The sequence below is a fragment of the Apus apus genome, chromosome 1 (genome assembly GCF_020740795.1).
Source record: "Apus apus isolate bApuApu2 chromosome 1, bApuApu2.pri.cur, whole genome shotgun sequence".
NCBI lineage: Eukaryota > Metazoa > Chordata > Aves > Apodiformes > Apodidae > Apus > Apus apus.
In genome coordinates this window covers 170,867,961-170,889,582 of record NC_067282.1, presented here as the reverse complement: position 1 = coordinate 170,889,582, position 21,622 = coordinate 170,867,961, and the positions used below count along the sequence as shown (strand labels likewise).

General features: G+C 36.9%; 1 protein-coding gene across 2 annotated transcripts in view; it reads left to right on the top strand.

The window, feature by feature from the left end:
- The window catches only part of LEMD3 (LEM domain containing 3), a 52,080-nt gene that overhangs the window by 10,390 nt on the left and 20,068 nt on the right, over positions 1–21,622 (top strand). For both annotated transcript variants that reach the window (XR_007889268.1, XM_051617114.1), the window contains exons 2-4: positions 9,998–10,032; positions 12,911–12,977; positions 20,617–20,684. Coding sequence is in view for 1 of the 2 variants with exons in the window: in XM_051617114.1 (XP_051473074.1) it covers positions 9,998–10,032; positions 12,911–12,977; positions 20,617–20,684 (170 nt within the window). In the remaining variant the exon portion in view is untranslated. The remainder of the gene's footprint in view (positions 1–9,997; positions 10,033–12,910; positions 12,978–20,616; positions 20,685–21,622) is intronic.

The following is a 21,622-nucleotide window of genomic DNA, read 5'->3' as shown; positions in this document are numbered from 1 at the left end:
GTAAGCAGTGATAGACCAATGTGTGCTGAATGGTTGAAAGGACAGAGGCACAGCAGAACCTTAGTTCTAAATATGAAAAATCCCTGTGTGATCTTTATCTTTGTTAATGTCTTTGGTCTCATTATTGAGTCTATTAAGACTTCTGTCAGTGCGCTGTGTTTGAATGTTACTCGTGGATGCTGTAAATTGCTCATGCTATTATAGTATATTATTAATGCTTTGTAACTGAAGCCTGTGTGGAAGAAGTTACAATCAGGTATTTTTATATTGGAAGCTCTTCAATGAAGACAGAGGTACCCTTCCTGCTTGTACAAGATCACAGGAGTTTTTCTATCCAGACTGGGCCCCTTGGCAGAGTGATGGCAGATTTAATATTTAATCGCAGATTCCCATTTTTAAACTTTGTGTTTTAATAACACTTAGGAGTTTGCTTTCCATCTTCAACTTTAGAGTTTGAGGGAAGCAGATTGCTTCCTAGTTTAATGTTGAGCTGCTTGTGCTGCCATGTTTTCAAGGTTGAGTTCGCCCTGCTTCTGAGTATCATTAGGTTTTTTTTCCAATTGTGTTAATTTATTAAAATTGTGGGGGGTTTTTGACCTTACAAAACATAAGGAGCTAAAATATTTGAGAGGGAGCACAGAAGAACGAACAAGGGTTATTACAGAAGCCTATTCTGATTCCCTTGCAAGTCAATGTATTCTCTATCCAATGCTGGTAGGTTTGTGAAATCTAAAGTTTCTCCTGGTGATGTTTTGCAACTGCTGATGAAAGCAGTCTTGGTGTGTTGAGGTTGTTTTCTTTTTCCTGCTTATAAACACTAGCCTATAATGGAGACTGTGCAGGGAATGTAGTATTACCTAATTTTTACAATGCATTCTTCTGAGACATTTTTTCCTAATGGAACACAGACAGCTGTTTCTTCATTGAAATATAATATGCTTTGTAATATAATGTAAAAGAGTGTGTGTGCAACTTCTGTTGCTATAAAACATTTCCTTACACTGATAGAAAAAACCTGGAACAGAGGGTACTTTATTGTAATAATTGTTTTAGCTTTCCACAAATAAAGATAATGAAAAGTGATTTTGTAAGCAACCTAGCAGCTTAATGTGCTCTTGCTTAAGTTTGCTCTTGTACTGAGTATGCTCCATTTAGACTAATGTAGGAGGTAGAATTTGGGGGTGAAGACCAGTTCCTGGGTGGGTGTAGCAGTTGGAATTATTGTCTGGAGTTTTTGGTGACTGGTACTTGGTACTTCTGATGGCACACCCCCACTCCACCCCCAGTTAGGGGTATGAAACACCACCCAGGTCTTTTCTGCCCAAATTTCTTGTCTGTCTGTGGAACTGGGGACATAAAATGAAGTATTATTTTCTTGCTGATAGTGGTGGTCTAAATTTTATTCTGTTTCTTGGTGTGGCTGCATCACTTCTCATTTGGGCTCATTTACTTGTTCCTTCATCTGTTCCATACAGTTATTTTCAGAGTCTTCCTAGGAGTAAAGGTGAACTTTTATTCTTTCTTCATACACACAGGCATGCAGCACATTCTTTGTTTTGAAACAAGCTGTGTTTGTAGGTTGTTTCTTACCTGAGTCTTGCTCTAGTTGATGGTGATATTTAGGAAACAGGAGACCAGCAAGAAAGGCAGTTTCTCTTAATATTTGCAGGTGTTTGTCTGAGGTATCAGCTCTGAAATGAGCAATTCAGTAAAGTAGATTGTAGCCAGCAGCAGTATTCATAGATTGAATGTGGCAATAATATAGTGAAAACTTCCTTTAAAGTCAGCTCTCATGTCTTGGCAACTGTTCCCATTCTGGATTTGTTTTAAAATACTTTTTACTGAAAAAAGCTTTTCTTAAGAACTGACAGCCAACTATTCTGTTTCAGTTTTGCACTACTGCTTAATCTACAGGCACTGCAGAGATTAAAATACTTTAATCTGTTGAGCAGAAAACTTATGATTTCTACGTTTTTGATCATTAATACAAAATGTATTTTTACTAGTATTTTTATTCTAGTGAAACCAAGTACTATGGTAAGCTCTCCTTAAACACTAAATATGGACTGAGTTGGCATGACTCTCTTAAGAGGATCTATCAATATTCAGGTTTATTTTAACATGTATTTTAAGTAGCAGGAGTAGATTTGAGTGTTTCTAGAAAGGGTAAAATATGGAGAGATACTTTTTTTTTTTTTTAGAAGCAGTGAGAACTCCAAACAAATTCTGGCATTTACCACCCTTTTACCTAAAATAATGAGGACTGCTGTTTTCAGGGATGATGGAAGATGTGTCTGAACTAAAATGTCTGTCACAAATATATGACAGTTCTGATTCTTTTAGAGGAGAGTTTTGTGAAAAAAAACACACTGCTTTTATATAATTGTCCCTTACATTGTCTGTTCACACACAAAGTATTCAACTTAGATTGGCAAAAAATTGTCAGTAAAAGCTCTCTAAACTGAGGCAGTTAAGAAACTGACTTGATGTTAAGGAAAGATTCAGCTGTGTTTAGTAGTCTCTAGTCCTTGTGGCAAATTGTGCTGCTATTAAAAGTTGGCATTGCCAAGGACTGTTCAAACTTTAATGGTGTACTGATTTCAAACTATGAAGACTTTTTCCAAAGCACACAGTGATGATCTGTAGTGAAGGAATTACTCAACTTGACATATAGCTTTGTCCTGATATCAAAGCACAGAGCCTATTGAGTCAAAGTGGTTTCTACCTGAATTAGCGCAATCAGGAGATGCAGGTCATGCATTTGTTTTGATGATTGAGTAATTCAGTGAGGAGGATGAAGGCAGGATTATTTTATTTAAGCTGTTTGAAAGATGGAACTCTTAAGTAACGTATTTCCTGTTTTTTATTGTTTGGTTTTTTTTCTGGCATTTTAAGGTTTGGGAGCTTTAAAAGACAATGTTTTAGAATTGTCTGTGACATATACACAGTATGTCACTAGGTGCAATCAGTACTTGACCCTAAATTTAGTGAAAGAAGTTATAGATGTTACTTGATGTTGAAAGTACTTGGATTGTAACATTACTGAGAACTTTTTTCTGAGGTCATGTACAAAAAGGCTGGGCTCAAGGCCCATTTTGGATAGCAGTGCTTCCAGTATTGTTGATTCTTCTATTAACAGTACATTATCCAGCTAATGTGTTGGGGGGGGGTTAATTTTTTTTTTTATGAAGAAAAAATTCTACTGGAAGTACTAGGTTATGCACTTCCTGAACACATCTTTGCAGGACAAATTTTGGGAAAAATTCCGGTTCTGTTTTGGGATTAGTCTGCTTGTGACACAGTAGGTGGGGAGGAGAGGAGTGCTTTCCTATTTGCCAGGAGGAACATTCTTGCTTCTGCAGAAGCTGCTAGCTTGGAAGTGTGCGTTGCAGTTTACAGTCTCTTGAGACCTTGTGGAGATGGTATTTTGCACTTTTGGTATAATAACATTGAGAAATTAAGTGCTTACAGGTTAAATAGGGATCATTCTTGTTTCTGCAGCTATGGCTTTAGAACTACTGGAAGTTGCATTGGGAAGTCACTTTTTTATATATAAAATGAAATTATCTTTACTTCAGAAACAGATTATGGCATTACAATGATTCTTTTAAGTGTTAGCGTAATATTCAGTAGTGATGAAGAAGAAAACACAACGGTAGGATTTTCTGCTTTTTAGGAAGGGAATTGAGAACAAATTATATTTGAGAATACCAGTATGGCACTAATAATCCATGGTGCTCCTTTATTTTGAATAGTGTCCAACTCCGGTCCCCAGCCTCAGAAAGGACATTGCAGAGCTGCAGAAAGGTTCAGGGAGTAGTATGATCAAAAAGCATAGTATGGCTTTCATAGCAAGGAGGAATAGGACTCTCCCTTCTGAAAGAGTGAGGACTGAGGAATGATGTAAAGGCATGATTATTATAGAGAAGATTAATAGGTTCTGATTACTCTTCTGTCTACCGTAATGCAAGGAAGAGTTTCTCAGGTTAGCAAGTGGCAAGTTGGTAGTAAGCAGAGACACTGGTATTTTACACATATGCATTTAATCTGTGGAACTCTGTAACCGTATGTTGCTGAAGTTAAAAGCTTGCTTGAGGTTAATATAAGACTGGCATATTACTAGGGAAAAATCCACTGGAGTTGATAATCTAGAAGAAAAAAAAAAGAAAAAAAAGCCAGCCACTTCTTTCTGTCTTAGGAAGCTTCTATGGTGCAAAGTTTTTTATGACTGGGAAAGTACTGTGTTGAAGTATCAGCATATAATTTATATTCTTCTGCTCTGATACTCATTTTTGCCACTGTTCTGTTGATTTTACCCCATCCAGTTAGGGACAGGTGTCTCTGAAAAGATGAAAAGCATCTTGTTACTGGTGTGGGCAGGATTCTGGATTAGTTGAATCCAGGTTTGTCCCAGTGTGACTGTTACTTCATACTTCAGTTTAGATGTTACCTGTTGAAGTGTGTTGAATACTGATACTGCAAGAATGGTAACACTGTTCAGGGCAAGGTACCACAACATCTAGGAGATAGCTGTAGTGGAAGGAATAGCTACTTTGTGGCATCCTAATTTAGTGGCCAGAAGGTAACTGAATCCCTTATTTTGGTGCCGTGTTAATTATATGGTTCTAACGTGTTCTAAGCAAAGATGTCTTTCATTTTTGCATGTCTTCTTTTAAAGTATGTCTACCTGTTTCGCTGTGTTCATCTTTGGAACTTGTACTATTAAAACTCTACAAAATCAAACTCGTGTTTGTAAATGTTGCCAATTGGGCTGCAACTTCATGTCTGTTAAACCATGCTTTGAAAAAGAGAAGAAATCCCACTTTGTGCTCCCTGTTTGTCCTGCTGAAGAAAACCAAACCCTTGTAAATACTGTCTTTGTCTGCAATTGTTACTAATGCATTAGGAAGATGGATGGTGGTGAGTGCTTTTATTGTTACTTTAAAGATGAAAGCTTCTGTATTCTAAAGAAAATTAACCTTGCATGTTGACACTGATTCCACTTGTATTCCTAATATTGAGCATCTCTGTGAGATGGCTTGGTATGTACATTTGTGTTGACAGCTTTGGCTGGAATGCTTTGGAGGTGTGCTGTGACCCTTAGCTTTGTATTGGTGACTTTTTGTCATTTTGAGGAATTCTAGTAATCTGTAAGTCATGATTTACAGCTTGTTCCAGCAGTAATATGTGTAAATTTGTTACTTCTAAGGGTCATTAGTAGTCTCTTCAGTTAACTAGAACAATATTTGTGTGCTGCTTTGATTTCTTTTGCAGGCTTTTTGTAATCTTATTGTCTTGTTATTGAATCACTAGCATTTAAGTAAGATCAGTTCTTCAAAATGGAATTTAAATAGCATATCCCTTCCTGTTCTGATAAGTTTCATATGAAGATGTTGTCCTTAGTGTGTTTACCTTTCACTTCCTTCCATGTCTGGCCGAAGAATTCTATTATCTTTACACCTTGTCAGGAATAAAGCTCTTTTCCCAATTTGTCAGACTTTCAAGAGTAATGTTTTGTTATTGCAGTGTTTTCTGGGGAGTTGGTGTGGTTCTCTTTGTCAAGTTTTGGAGGCTTTTCTTCCATGAAAATACTCTTGTGTTTTTATCCTGCTGCTGGTATTGACATGTGGCCAGGTAAAATTGCCCTGCTTCTCCCAGTTTTGGTACTGTCTTGGGCAGTTCTGATGGATTATGAGATTGCCATGTCTAGGTAGTTTGTCGCAACCCTCCTATTTTGAGAGTAAGTGGATGTGGTTGTCAGTTGGTTGGCTAACCTGGAGAGGAGACCCCTTGGGACAACAGTCAGGATATTGCTGTCTTACAAAAATGGTAGTTTTTATCTTTGTAATGAAAGTAGATGAGAATTTGTTTTTTGAATCTCAAAACTATGAGGTTGATAGACTATGTTCAAGGCTGGTGATTGTTGCTGTATGGTAGAGGTCTTCAACCCTTTTTGAGGATGAGCCTGTCAAGTATGATATGTTCATATAAGAAACTCTTAGTAATCAGTTATTCAATTAGTGCTTAGTTTGGGAGAACAAAAACTTGTTGCTCTTAAAACCACACCTGCACATTTTAAGAACTGTCAAGAAATCTGTTGAAGCAGTAATGTTGGTGTAATGTATTGAAATGCCTTAGAGATGCTGGCGTAGATGAAAACTTGACATCCGTGGCTGGAGCAAGTGGGAGGATTTTGTAAGAGTTTAGATATTGGACAAAAGAAAGAAGGGTGGATTCACAACAGAGGAATTTCTGAAACAGTTAAGGAATGGCCTAATTAACTCAAATTAATCCAGGTTATGTAGTAAAGAGAAGCAGATTGATTAGCAGTTGTTAATTGCATATGCAGTTGATAAATTGCTGTAGTTGCATTTAGCATTCTTGCCTCTTAAGGTATCAGGCATCCTAAACTATATTAACATCATATGTAAAATGTATCTCACTTACTGGTTAACTTGCCATAAAATCAGTAGCTTCAGAGGGATTTTGTGGAGGTCCTAAAGTGTGAGTTAAAATAATGAATTACAAGTATTGTTAAATTTTTGTAATATATTATTCTGAAGAATCTTTTTTGTCACTTTAACCACTGTGTGTTTGTGAAGGAGAGGCAAATATTGACATCTCATCTGGAGTGCTTCCTAAGTCGACTAGATATGAGCCAGCAGTGTGTGCAGGTGGCTAAGAAGGCCAATGCCACCCGGCTTGTATTAGGAACACTGTGGCCAGCAGGAATAGGGAGGTGATCATCCCCCTGTATTCAGTGCTGGTGAGGCCACACCTTGAATATTGTGTTCATTTCTGGGCTCCTCACTATAAGAAAGTCATAGAAGTGCTGGAGTGTGTCCAGAAAAGGGCAACGAGGCTTGTGAAGGGCCTGGAGTGGAAGGCCTCTGAGAAGCAGCTGAGGGAGCTGGGGTTGTTTAGTCTGGAGAAGAGGAGGCTGAGGGGAGACCTCATTGCTCTTTACAACTACCTGAAAGGAGGCTGGAAGGATGAGGGGGACAGCCTCTTCTCCCTGGTGAGCTGTGATAGAACCAGAGGGAGTGGATGCAAGCTGCACTAGGGAAGGTTTAGGTTAGATAATTAGGAAGCCTTTCTTCACTGAAAGGGTTGTCAGGCACTGGAATAGATTGCCCAGGGAAGTGGTGGAGTCACCATCTCTGGATGCATTTAAACAGCATGTGGACCTGGTGCTTAGGGACATGGTCTAGTGGTGAGCTTGCAGTGTTAAGTCTAGGGCTGGACTGGATGATCTTGGAGGTCTCTTCCAGCCAGGGACATTCTGTGATAAACTCCATGTTTTAATTTATCCAAATATGAAATTGCTCACATGTGAGACTGACTTTACACTGGGACTGTGATGCTGGAAAAATGGATACAACTCAACACCACCATTACCTTCACTTAATTACTCACACTGTCCTAGTGTGTGTAGAATTGTAGCTGACAGTTCTCAGTTTGTATCCTTGCAAGGACTATGAACTATTCATTTGTGTTTGTTTCATGGTTGTCATCAGTGCTAAATTGTATGTTTGTTAGGTATACTGAAATTTACACACTGCTGTGTCTCATGGCCCCGCCCCTTCCCTGCCCCCTCCAATCTAAAACCTGGTAATCAAGATTTCATGTATGCTCAATATGACTGACCTTGGGAAGAGACCATAATTACATAATTATCCTGTCTGGATAACTAGTGATCAAACTGGGAGATTGGCAGTCATCTAGAGCCTTGGCTATGTTTCTCTAATCTTATTTTAGGCTATTTAGTATAAAAGTTTAGTGTACTAGAAATATTCAGCTGAGTTAATGAATGAAATACACGGAAGTGTGGGACAGTTTGTAGTTTGATAATCTAGTAGGCAGTGTCTGAGACTTTGCATCTGTAGAATGAAATAATGAAGTGGTATAGGGCTTGGTTTACAGAATGCTTGAACATCTTCTGCTTCTACAAGTTTTAGTTAATCTGGTATCTGAATCAAATATTCAGATGTCTGTGAAAACCAGTCTCTATGTTTGAATGGGTTTGGTTTTTTGTTGTTTTTTTTTTGGTTGTTTTTTTTTCCCATTTGAAGCCAAAGCCTTCATTGCTTTTGGGTAGGTAGCACACAGTTTTTTTCTGAGCGCAGCCACATGGACAAACTGTTGTTTGCAGAATTTCAGAGTCAAACTTTCTTCTTCACTCAAAGCATTTTAATTGCCCTGCTGTTTCATACAGCATTTGTTGGTTGTAATTGTAGAAACATGTTCCTTACCGTTTCTACATGTAGGAGCAATAAGATGTTAAATTGTTCCCAATTCAAACTTGCCTTTCAAAAATAAGGTGAAGTGGGTCAGCATCTGACTGTTGCCAACAGTGCTATAGGAGTTTGTGCCAGTAATAAAAATTACATTCTTTTACAAAAAATTCATTTTATGTTAAAAAAAATCTCATGTGATTACTTATCCAGGTGCAATTACACTTGGCAAAGGTTAGGGGACCCCTGGTTTATAAGTTGGTCCTTAGTTTATTTTGTATCCTCCATTTCTCCTAAATGAGAAATCTTGCCATGAATTTGATCTAGTGTGTCCACCTTGTTTCTCTTCTTTTCTCACTTTTAACTAAATTAACTGATCACCTTAATAATCATGGTTATGGTTCGGGAGTCAAGGGGTTTGTCAATCAGCTGACTGTTGGGGAGGCGACTCCTGATGTTTTCTGAACGTCTTAATGCAGGGGAGTGTCTTGCAGGAAGTCCAATTGGTTGGTGCTATCAGAAGCTCTTGCAGAGTTATGTTCAGATGCAAGCAGGAATGCTGTGTAAACAGCTGCAATATCTGGGGTGGGTGTAATTACACCATGTAAATGGAATTACATATTTTGGATGCTATTTAAGAGCTCACTTACCTTTTACTGTGTCTTGGTATAGAAAGTTGAACTGCAGAATTTCAGAATGCACATAAGTCTTCCCGGACTGAGATCTCCTTCACGTTCTCTATGCAAATGTGTCAGACCTAGAAGTAGTGGAAAGTACCCTTCTTCTTTTGGAAGTTCTCTACCTTTTTTACAGCTGTATATGAAGCAGTGTGCCCGTTGTTCTTGGTGTATGTTCAACTTCAGTATGTTGACGTTTACAACGTAGACCTTTAATTTTGTGTCAGGTTTCCCAGGAAACTTTTTTTTCCCTTTTGTTTTTGTGCTTTGTGAACTATGGTCTATGGAAGCTTCATCTTGTATTTGAACAGCATGTAGAACTGCTAATTTTTGTATAAATTCAAACTGTGGGTGAAATGAGTTTGTGGCTTAGAAAAGCAAGATAATATGCTTGCATGGTGATTGCTTCCTGCCTTGGTAACTTTTTACTTACCTTAAAGTCTTAAGTGGAAGCATAGCATAAATGTCTTGTCTAATTTCAACTTCTTTTCCTTGAATAATGTGTTTTTGTAACTGAGAGGAATATAATAGATAAACTCATACTTACAGGAGCTGTGTAAACTGTTTTATTTAGAAAGGAAGCAATAGTCATTTAGTCACACTGTGCTTTTCACCTGAACTCTAAGTGTGTCATTTCTTACTTTTGTCAAAACAGAAAATGCTCATGAGTTTTACAGTTTTGTTGTATGGATTATTGCTTAGTAAAATTAAAAAAAAAAAAAGTAGTTTTGCTTTTTTAAACCAGATGCTAAAAACGTAAAACCTTCAAATTGCTATTTCAGTGCAATTGAGCCATTAAAGCAAGAGTTTGCCAAGTGGAAAGCATGGTTTGGTAACACTGAAATACCTGTAAAATGTGCAGATATATAACATTCTGTTTTAACATAAATCCTGGTATAGTGCATTACCAAATGCAGAGTTAAATCAGAGGTTAATAGCTGTCTAATTGTTGTTTGTCTCATTATGGGCTGGTGTTTGGTTTTTTTTTAATTTAAATATTACAGTGTTGTCATAAAGCCATAAAGTTTGTATACCTTTTAAGATTTTTCGGACTCTTACAATGAATTTTTTCTTTTTTCTTGACAGTGAAGAATCCCTTCAGTGAAGAACTGAAAATAAAAGTAAGTAAAACCATTTCAGTCTTATCAAATGATTGTATAAAGACAATACAGATCTGTTGAGAAGGATGCAGCTTCAGGATATTTTGCATGAGACGAATGCCCTTTTCACAACTATTTTAGGGTTTTTTTTCATCTCAGGCAATATAACTAGGATTACAAGATTTGGTTGTGGTATGCTGGTTGCTATAAATGCTAAAAAAAATTACATAATTTTTGTTGTAGAGCTATGAGGGAAAATTGTGTTGTAAGTTTTGAGATTAAGTTTATCAGTTTGTCTCTTAATGTTACCATTTGGCTTCTCAACCTTGAAAGGACAGCTGGTAAGAAATGATAGACTTGAGACTCCAGGATCTTACTTAGTGCCATAGAAGAGCAAGGATTAGCCTCTTTCAGAAAATGGATTAAAAAGATTGTCTTTTTAACTTCTATACTGTTACTTGTTTCTATATTCACCCTTTCAATGGGAATATCGGGATAACCATTTTTGAGATGTCACAATTAAAGGTATCTGTGTTATTCTTAGTTCTGCAGCATGTGTTTTGGTGGTTCTCTCTTCTAGCCTTCAGTCTTTCTGCCTGGACTGCAAACATATTGACCTGCTTTTGCTAGTCATATATAAGCAAGTATTGCAAGATAATTGGATGGATTTTTTGGTTTGTTGGTGTTTGTGTTTTGTTGGTTTGGTTTTTTTTGGGGGGCGGAGGGAGTTTCTTGGGTTGTTTGTTTGGTTTTTTTTTTATTGTCTAGGGTTGAACTCTCCAAAAGTGAATAATAGCATGTTTTAAGTATGTAGCCTTGGCTAGTTTCTTGTTTAGAAAATATTTCTGAATCTTTTGAACAAATGTAATTTTGCGGGGTAAATTTTGAGGATTATTTCGGAATTATTTTAGTAGTGCAGAGGGAATGTATCTTATGTGCTAGACTTGAAAGCCTGAGAACCTGTTTTGTATGTTACTTTTCCTTTCTTGTGTACTGTTCCATAGTAATCCTAATCTGTGCTTGATTGTTCATTAGCTATGAAGATTATACTGTTCAGTTCTTTCCTTTATGTGGTCCAACCACTAATTTACAAAGAATTTGGTCACAAAAATGTTTGACGTGTCTGTCTCAGTGTAGCTATTAGTGAATCATGGATGTAGCTTCTGGCAAAAAAATAGAACTTGGAGTACTGGTGGTGGTGTGTGTGTGTGTGGCAGAGGACTGATTTTCCTCTTCTGCCATGCCCAGTATTTTCCTGCTGGGAAATGAGTTAATAAGGTTGATTAGTTTCCCAGGGAGTATCAGCTATATCCATTTAGTTTCAAGAATGGTTTTGTAGGACCACAATCAGGAGTGGTGATGATGATAATTGTTGATCTTGTTATCAGTTGTTTGATCAATGAAAGAAGTATTCTGCTTTTTTAGTTGCAGTTTTCTTATGGAAAAAGAATTGGAGCATTCAGATTTTAAAATCACGTCAGACAGTGCTTGTGCATCAGGGAATTAGTATGTTTAGGTTTTTTCAATGTGAGTGCAATCAGCAAATGCACAAACTGGGAAATTGCTTTCCTTGCATGTTTTCTGAATCAAGGCTCTTGTCTTGTTAGCTGGTAGACTCTTCTGAAACCAACTTTGAAAAAAAAACCCAGTGTTTCAGAATGGCCTTTAGTACTCAGTGTATGTGATTGCATGCTCCTCATCTTCATGTTTTGAATGATTCCTTCTAATATAAAATGTTTCCAGATATATTTCAATGAAATTGCTCAATATCTTTAACTTCCCTGTAAGTAACAATTATGACATCGCATATTCATGCTTGTTTTGGGAATTAGGCCTTTTTATACTAGTGGCACATTTAGGAAGTATCAAGAAGATTGTAGAGTTCACATATTTCTGTGTGTTTTTTGTTGTCGGTGGGTTTTTTATGGTATTGGTGTTGTTTTGTTTTTCTTTAAGGAATAAACAAGTCAGAGATACTCAGCAGATGATGTTTGATTTAGGAGAGGAAGAAAAGAACTGACTAGACACTGAACTGAAGATGTGTGTCTCATTCTATTAGAGTTGGAACCTCTTTATACCTAAGTTGTAATTCTGCAGCTACAAAGCATTCATTACAAAAATCTATAAACAAAGCATATTTAACATTGACTGAACAATTTTCCTGTCACGGTTCAACTATATTTGAGTGTAACCTTTTATAGAACTCGAGAGAAGATGTAATGAAATTATCTTTCAGTTTAAAAGAAGAAAACCTTTGTTTCTCCAAATAGTAACTTTTGAGTTCAAGAAATTTAGTCATGAGCCCTCCGTAGGGGAAGAGTACAAAGATTTCCAACTATATGGATTAAAAATCCCCAGGAAACACATGAGAGAGAAGTCTTTTTCATTCCACTCAGCTTCAGTCAAATTCTCCTTTAGCTTCAGGTGTGGAGCAAAAATTTTACTTTGCCTAGGAATTTTTTGCAGGAATACTACCAGATGGTACTTTAGTGGAGTTTGTATGAAGTGTCACTGCACATTTATTAAGAATAAAACTTTTATTTTTACATAGTAGCTATAAAAATAAAAAAAAAGGCCAGACTTCTTTTGGTTATTGCAGTGCTCTCTCAATATTAATAAAATAACTTCTTGAGCTCTCAGTTTTAACTGGCAGATTCCTCAGACTCCAGGCTGCAACCTAGTTTAGTTTCAGTGAAAATCTGAAAAAATCAATATTGTGATTACTTTGATTCAAAACCTATTGCTTGCATCATTGTTGATGTGTGAAACACTACAGCTTCTTACCTATGTATGTAAAACCATTTTTTTCCTCATGGTATATAAAGACTTTTGGGGTAAATGAAAGAAAATACAGCTCTACTAATGTTTGTTTTAACATTAATGCATTTTTCTATTCTAGGAAGATGAATTAAGTCTCATGATGAACAGCTTATACGCCCTTCATGATAAATTGGCACAAGTAGCAGGTAACATTAAAAATATTATGACTAAGAGTGTTATGGCAACAGCTACAAAGAAGTCTATGCTCAGATGGTGATTTGCAACAACTGGTATATGCTGGGGCCCTCATAGCCAGAGAATTCCATTTGTGAAAACTGGAAATCCTATTTCTAGTTAACACACTGCATTTTTCACTTGTGTAGTGCCTTCTGTTAAAACCTTATTTTACTTAATGGGTTAGGCTTTTGAATATTGTGATCCTGTGTTTTTTGATCCAATGTCTTAAAGTGTTATTAATCTATTTTAATTAAAAGTTTTAAATATGCTATAAGTGGAGAAGAATACACATTTCTTTTAAATGTAGTTGTTTCACTATGGTGGAAAAATGTCTGAAAAACAAAATATTTCATGACAATCAGAAAATAGTTACTAATATAATGAACAGTAGTGGTTGAGCAAGATTGCCTTGTTGCAAAAAAATAGTCCAATTTAACCATACTGATTATATAGTAATGAAAAGTGCTATATATAGTAATGGTAGATGGTACTTAGGATTAGTATTAATTATTTAATATTCATAGTAAAAAAATAACGTGCTTTTGCCTGGACTCATAAGTAACACAGGTTCAAACTGCATAGATACTTAAACATCACAATCAGGAAATTATAAAGACTGTGTTTATAACTTTGGCATCTGGTGAGTGTGAGTTACAGCAAAATCTATTTAGTGACTTTTGAGCTATTTATTTATCATCCTTGCTTATTTAATCCATAAGGTGGTTGGGAGGTACTGGTTTGGGTTTTTTCTTTTTTTAAGCCTAAGTGTTCTTCGTGCCAACTATTTGTTTTGCAACAGCAAATTTCACCTTATCAGGTGCTACAGACATTTCTCAAACATGGAAAAAATGTGGAAACAACTCTTGTCAGATACGAGGCTGACAATTTAATGTACGGGCTGTATAGGAAATCTGTAATACCTTTAAATTGCAAGAGAGTAATCTTTCTGTAGAAGCTCTTTGTTCACTTAACATAATATTTGCAATGAATAAAAGAGATGGTTGGACAAAACTCACAAATTTCTTCTTGTTTACATTAGTCTTTAAACCAAAATAGTGAAAAAATCAGGTTTGACCTGAATGCATGCACAGTAATAGTTACTGTAGTCTTCGTTTTTTTGCTTTCTGGCAGTGAATGCAGTGTTGATCTTTCACAGGTCTATTACATCCTGATACAGTTTTATCTGTTGAAAACTTTCATACTAGATAGATGTACTAGATAGATAGACATAATAGATGGTAATAGATAATTCTGTGCTATAAATCAAAGGGGCCTAAAAATTTTCTTTTTCCATGCAGAGTAACCAACCTGTGATGTGTTGGAATGTCTTATGAGACCCAACACTTTGTCCAGTTACAGCACTGACTTGTGTGAAGTGGGAGGATGCATATCACAGAATGGTTTGGGTTGGAAGGGACCTTAAAGGTCACCTAGTTCCAGCCCCCTGCCATGGTTATTGACACCTCCCACTAGACCAGGTTGCTCAAAACCCTATCCAACCTGGCCTTGAGCACTTCCAAAGAGAGGGCAGCCACAGCTTCTCTGAGCAACCTGATCTGGTGTCTCACCACTCTCACAGTAAATTTCCTCCTAATTTCTATTCTAAATCTCCCCGTTCTCTTTGAAACCATTACCCCTTGTCCTATCACTACGTGCCTGTGTAAAAAGCCCTCCTCAGCTTTCCTGTAGGCACCTTGAGGTACTGGAAGGCTGCTGTATAGTCTCCCCAGAGCCTTCTCTTCTCCAGGCTGGACAACCCCAACTCTCTCAGCCTGTCTCCATAGGAGATGTGCTCCAGCCCTCTGACGGTTGTAAAGGCCCTCCTTTGGACTTGCTCCAACAGCTCCATGTCCTCCTTATGTTGGGGGACCCATAGCTGAGTGCAGTACTCCAGGTGGGGCCTCACAAGAACAGAGTAGATGCTACTTCTTCTGAAAAGAAAATATAACTTGCTCTTCCCTCAGTATGTCATCTGGCCCTCTGGTGGTCATACATCAAACAATGTACTTGCCTGAATAAGATGGTTTGGCACCTCATTTTTACATCTGTGAGAGAAGGGGAGTTCTTATTATATGATGGTTACTTCCATGCACATACACTTACAAAAATGTTAACCTGCCTGCCTTATGAGAGGAATTTCCATGCTCCTTTCTTCCCCAGGTCTCAAATGTGCATTAATCTTTATTAGTCTATTTCTGGCCAGGAGAATCTTCAGTACTTACTTTAAAAAAATACAGCTATACATTCTGGTTAAATGAGCCCCCAGACTGAAGCTGTATTGCAAGATTACCTGGTTGCTCAGCAGAGTAGCTTTCATACAGTCTGAAGAATGACCTAATTCATCTGTACTTAGACAGAAGTTATGCTCAATGCCAAATTTTTTAAGGTATGAGAGGAAGAAATTTGCCATCCATTTTTGAATACCGTATTAATGTAGACTTGGCACAATGTTTGGAAGCTGTTTAAAAGTCATAGCACTGAGAAAGCTGCTAGAGAGATGCAGGGCTTAAAAGTGTTTATCTTACACACAGTGCACCACTTCAAAAGAGGCAAGTAAAGGAATATAGTTTGACTAAAAGTGGTGCTTTTCAGGTCTCTCTGTCACATACTTGGAAAAGCTTCTCTCATTTCATACTTGGCTATGAATCATTTGTTCATGTTATAACTATTAATATTAAAAAGGCAGGCTGGAAACTTGTAGTAGTCTGTTCTGGACTACCATGAAAATGGTCACTTCAGAATTTGGTTTCTAGCCCTCTTTGTTTGATTAGACTTACATTTTTACTGAGTGAGTTTCTTGCCTTGTCAACTTCAACTAGAGAGCAAGCAATGGGGCTTTTTTTTTTTTTAGAAGGGAAAACACAAAGTTGTTTGAAAGAAGAAAAAGTTGGTAATAGTCTGTTAATTTTTTTACTGAATATAGTCTGTTCCAACTGTAGATACCTATTGTGCACTGTGATGCCCTGATAAGAAATAAAATTGGTTAAGTATTCTATATAAAAATAGATTGCTTTTAATGCATCACTGTTCTCAGAATTGCTAGCCTGCCAAACCTATGGTAGCACCTTCCTCACAAGAAGCTAGAGGGAGAAGCAGTATCTACTCATCCAGTTCTGAGTTGAAGTTTGTGTTCCTGTGTTCTTGTTTAATGGTTCAGCTTTTCTTCAAAGCAGTGTCTTTTTGTGGACAGTATATATTTCAGTTCCTAACACTTTCGCCTAAAATAAAACATGCACTTTATTTAAATTAGACTTTCATGCATATGTTAATTACTGGATGTCTTGGTCTTCCTTGGAGAGACTTCAATAGATCACATCCATTTTTGCAAGCCATTTTCAGTGAGGCTTGCAAAAGGAATAAACCTAACCACTATAACCACAAGAAGCAGCCAGCTATCCATGGCTATGGCCCTACTTCTTGTGTATAAGTATTTGTTTTTGTTGTTTGAAGTTTCTTTCTCTTGGTGTTCTCCACAGTGTTATGATCTATCAGATTTAGACAATTTCCTTCTGTGCTAATGGACAGCACAGGTGCTCGAGATGCAGGGGTGAATTAGACTTCCATATGTAATAAGGCTTACTGATAAATTCAGGGCTGGAAGAAAATACTGGCAAACCAGTAGGTAATACTTAATATTTTAAAGTGTCAGCTACTGTATCTGATTGCCTCCACAGGCTCTCTCTTCTGTCGCTCTCCTTAATCTTTAGTTTTCCAGGTAATTGCTACTGTGCTGTTTCCTGCCAGTGATTTAAAGACTATTTACCAAGTTTTGGTTTTCCACAGTGTTACTGAACTGTTGAATTTGTCATTGGGAAATAATGCATTCTTACTTGCTCTCACAACACTTGTTCTGCTCCTGCTTTTCCCACTTAAGTGTCCTGCCTCGTGTAACCTCTAAGCATGAGACCTGCTAAAAGAACGTTTTATACTTTATTCGTTTTTTGTATTGCTTGCCTGAGTCACATAAAGCTTTAAGCTGGAGATCTGTGCTAAATCCACATGTTCCTTAAAGTATTAGATTTCCACTGGGTTTTTGGTTCTGATATTTTAAGTGAATTATTTACATTGTAAAGCAAGTATTTAAAAATTCAGAGTATTTCTATTAACTGTATATGCTGCAGCTCATAAATTAAGCTAAATGCCCAAATGAAAGTCAGTTTCAAATTTTCTAGGCTGCACAGAAAAACAGATAACTTATTTTCTGTATTGAAAGCAATTGTGAGAACAGACTTTAATGTTTCTTTAGTACTGAGACTTTAATTGCTTTTTGTTAGTATTTCTAGAAGAACTCAGATTCTTGTGTGGCTTGCCCAAGTACACTGATGTAAAAAGGTAATTTTGTGATCCTTGCTGGGGTGTGTTACTTCTTGCCTTCCTGTGGAGGCAAGTAGAATGTTTGTTACTCTGATTGTACTTGAAATTAAGGTGATCTGTGCCGAAGAAGTTTAAACATAAAGACCCATGCTTTCTCTCAGCTCTCAATAAACATTTGAACAGAGGGGCAGTTTTTATGAAGAGCTCAGATCTATCTTGCAGCAGACCTGTGTAAAGACACTTTTTTTTTTTTTTTTTTTTGCCTCTGCTTCTATTTTATTGCTGGATATAGGGCCTCAAATGGAACAGTTGGGAAACATTTTTGGCTCAGACTATGGAAAGTGGGTTTCCAAGCCAAGTGGTTAATGATTGCACCAAAGTTATTCAAAGTAAGCCTTCATTTGCAGAACTATTAGCTAAAGCGGTGACTGAAATGGCATATAGGAATATCCTGCTGTTTGCAGTAAAACAGAAGGTTGTCTGACTTGTGAATTGCCTAACTTTCTGCAGACTTTCAAATTCATGAGTTTCTCAGAAGAAAGCTGTTAAATGGTTCTCAGCAATAGATGGTTTGGAATGAGAAACTGCATCTCCAACAGCTTTTTGTACAGGACTGAAACTCTGTAAGTCTGAGTAGCTTGCTTACTTGAAGAGTGGGAGGCAAGATGAAAGTGATTTTTATTTTCCCTAGTCCCAGCATTGCATGAGGGTGATTTGAAACTGAAGGGCCTTAGACATTGTCAGAGACTAGGTAACAAAAGTTTTTTTAACTGTTTAACTTGTTCAGAGGGAGTATAGTCTGAAAAAAAAAAAAATTCAGAAGCAGGACTGCAGGGAAAGAAGCTGTGAGATCAGTGTATTGGCTGCATACTGCATAAATGTAATTCCTGGAAGAAGGCAAATAAGATTAGAATGTAAAACTACTAAAGTAATCCAGTAGTTGCCCATCTAAGGGAGCTTTTGTCCTTCTGTAAGAGGTAATACTGTGTTCTTGTAAGATTGAAGATCCAAAAGCAATCCTGAAACTTGTTTTTAAGAATTAATTTTTCATATTCTGGTCTCCTGCTTGTCTGTGTTGTTTTTCTTTTCTGTGTATTAACCTCACCCTTTCTATTCTTTCTCATTTATTTAATAAATGGACTATCCTGCTTATCTAGATAATTAAAAACAAAACAAACCAACAAAGCCAAACAAAAGCTCCTAAGCAGAACTGTCTCATCCGCCCTGCTCTCACAAGCTGTTTTGTTCAGTCAGATTATGATTGACATGCTTTTTTTTGTAAAGGAAAGACCCCAGGAAGACTTCAGGTCTTAGCGAACAACATAAAAAGCTTATAATGGGTTAATACCTATCAGACTTGCTCATGTCATACAACTTAATACAATCTCTGATTGAGATTGTACATATGGCTTCTACAGAGATACATTTTGGTTTTGTTGTAGTTATTCAATCAGTTATAGACTTAAAACAATGTTTACACTAGAGACCCTATGAGCATGATACAGTTATCCCAAGTCTGCTAATCTTGAAACATTGAATCACTGATGATCACATGTGTAAATTTACAGGTTGTAGAGCTTGTGCTGCAAAAAAACCTGTCTTCCTAAATTACACACAAAAATAGTCTTTAACTACAATTCTGCTGCTAACTTCTACATTGAGAGTGTTTTTTGGCCAAGGTGGTCTTGGTTTGCCTGAGCAATCTCTGTAGTTTTACTATTATGGTAGGCTTAGGCACTGTGGAAGACTTAAGACATTGCATGGTAATTATCAAGTGAAACAACTTTTAAAGTAGTGCATTTTCTGCTCAGTGCTTGATTGAAAATACACGCATGCACACAGGCTCTGTTCCAGCAGCACTTCTTGGCCAGATAGCATATGAGCACTCTTAAAAACAGTGTTCCTAATTCTCTATAACCCAACAGTAAGAGAAGAGCATTCCTTTTCTGCTGATTCTTGCATAGGCCAAATTCTCTTATATCTGTTAAAGTGTACTGAACAAAACCTTGCTTTAGCTGTTCGAGAGGGACTTTTGCTTCTTAAAAACACTTATTTCGTTGAAACTCCCTATTGTGAATGAGACATGAAGACACTTCTCCATAACTTGCTATTGTTTCCTAATTTTTGCTCAGATTGCCTTGAATGTTCTTATTTGTGTAGGGAATTAATACTTGAAGTTGCTCCATTTAAAGCGTATTCCAATGTGGAGTGATTCCAACTTTGAATACTTTGCAAGAGTATAAGCAAAGCTTTATATTTCGCATTTGCAGGAGTATGTTAAACTTTCCTAGCCTTGCTATGGCTTTGGGAATACTATGGCTTGGAATAGATTCGGGAAGGTAAGGGAGGTGTAACCCTGAGCCAGTGAAAGACTGGATCTGTTGTTTTCTGTTTTAGTGTGTTGACACAGTAAAACCATAGTGTTAGATGCTAAGATGTAATTTTTTTTTTTTTTTTTGAAGGATTGGGGATAAAGTGATTTGCTACTCCCTGGCAGATCTCTACAAATGATGGCCTAAGGATAGTCAAAACTGGTGTTAGATTTTTTTCTTTTACTAAGTTTTACTTTTTGTTGGTATGACTGTCACTACATACTTTTTGCATGAATCAGGTACTTCAAGTTTAGCAAAGAAAATCAGGTAGATGGTGCCACACAGCTGTATGGACTGACTGCGTTTAATACCTTATTTACTGACTAGTTCTGTGTACTTTTCAAAAGAATTAAGAGGATGGTAAAACCACTGGTTTCAGGCCATACTGTTGTTTTGGGTTTTTTTTAGCATGCTCGGGAAGATGATGAGCTATTGTGATAACTTGAACCAATCCAAAGTAGTAACTTTGTAGTGCCTGAAATACTATTATGGATATGTTGCAATTGGAACTAACTTGGTCTGGAGAAAAGATAATTAATGTTTCAGAGTAAATGGAAATTATTTGGACAAAGTTTAGTCAGGCTACAGCAGCTGTTTTATGGTACTGTCCTTTTGATAGTTCTTCATACTATCTTTTGTTCTATTTTAAGTATGGAAATACACTTTCTGAGCAGTACATGAAGTCGTATTGATGTGACATGTATGTATTATTAGCTGTGACAATCTTCAGGGCTTTTTAACTTTTTCTGAAGGATAAATTTGTCCAGAGATTTTTCTGTATGTTTTTCTGGAACTTGTGAGAACTAGTGATTTACTGTTGCTTGTGTAGATTGTGTTAACTCTAAGCTTGAGTTTAAGTGATTTTGTTTTATATCATACAGTAATAAGTAAATCAAAATAAGCAAACATTTTATTTTACCAGGGGAGCATGAATGTGGCAGCTCTATTCAAAGAAATCTTACCGTCCAGGAGGCAGCTGCATATTTAAAAGTAAGCAAACGAGATATTTTTCATTGGTTGTGTATTAGACTTGTATAATTTCTGATTTCTAAGGCCTGGTTTCATATCTAATGTAAAATTTGAGGTAGTGTCGAATATTATTTGGAATTGTTTGGCATTAAAGTCTTTAACACATGCTACTTACAATTATTATATGGGGGTGTAGCAAGGTTTTGAGGGAGTGGAATGTGAAAAAAAACTTCCTTAATTGCAACAAAAGTGTGGATAGTAGTGCTTCAATGGCATGCAGGTTTTTTCCCTTTAGTTGAAACACCAGGGCATAATTTCAGTTGATGGAGGTAGCTGACCAACATGAAAACCATATATTTATGAAATTGAAATTCTAGAAGCTTTTCCAGAAATCAGTATATTGTGTTTTGAGACTTAGTAGAAAAGGATAATGTCTTCTTTCTTTTGGGAGGAGAGGTCTATGTGTGGATCTGTGCAGCAGGCCTAACAGGCTGCAACCATATGGAGACACTCTTCATTGATGCTTTAAATAGAAATGGTCAAAAAAGACTTTTTTGCTAATTTGATAGATGTGCAGTACTACGACATTGCACTCGCTGCTGTCATTCCCCTGCCTCACTCCCCAAATAAAAGATGACTCTTGCCTTGTGTTGGCAGCTGTAGGGTTTATTTTAGCTACATTGGTGTGCTCTTCAGTGGAAAACTACTTGAAGCTTTTAAAAGGCTGAGAGTGTAAGATTTCTTTGACTGAATGAGGGGGAGTTACGCTGGTGTGACTTTCAGTATACAAATGTATAGAAATTTTACATTTTGGCAAATGTTTGCATAGTAGACAAAGGGTCGATGTCAAGAGCATCCTGAAGAAGCTGCTAACACTGGTTTAGGGTTTGGAAATGATACTCTGTATTTTTTAAAACCAATGCATTGTGGGAGTACATTGAAAAAAGTTAGGTTGATGC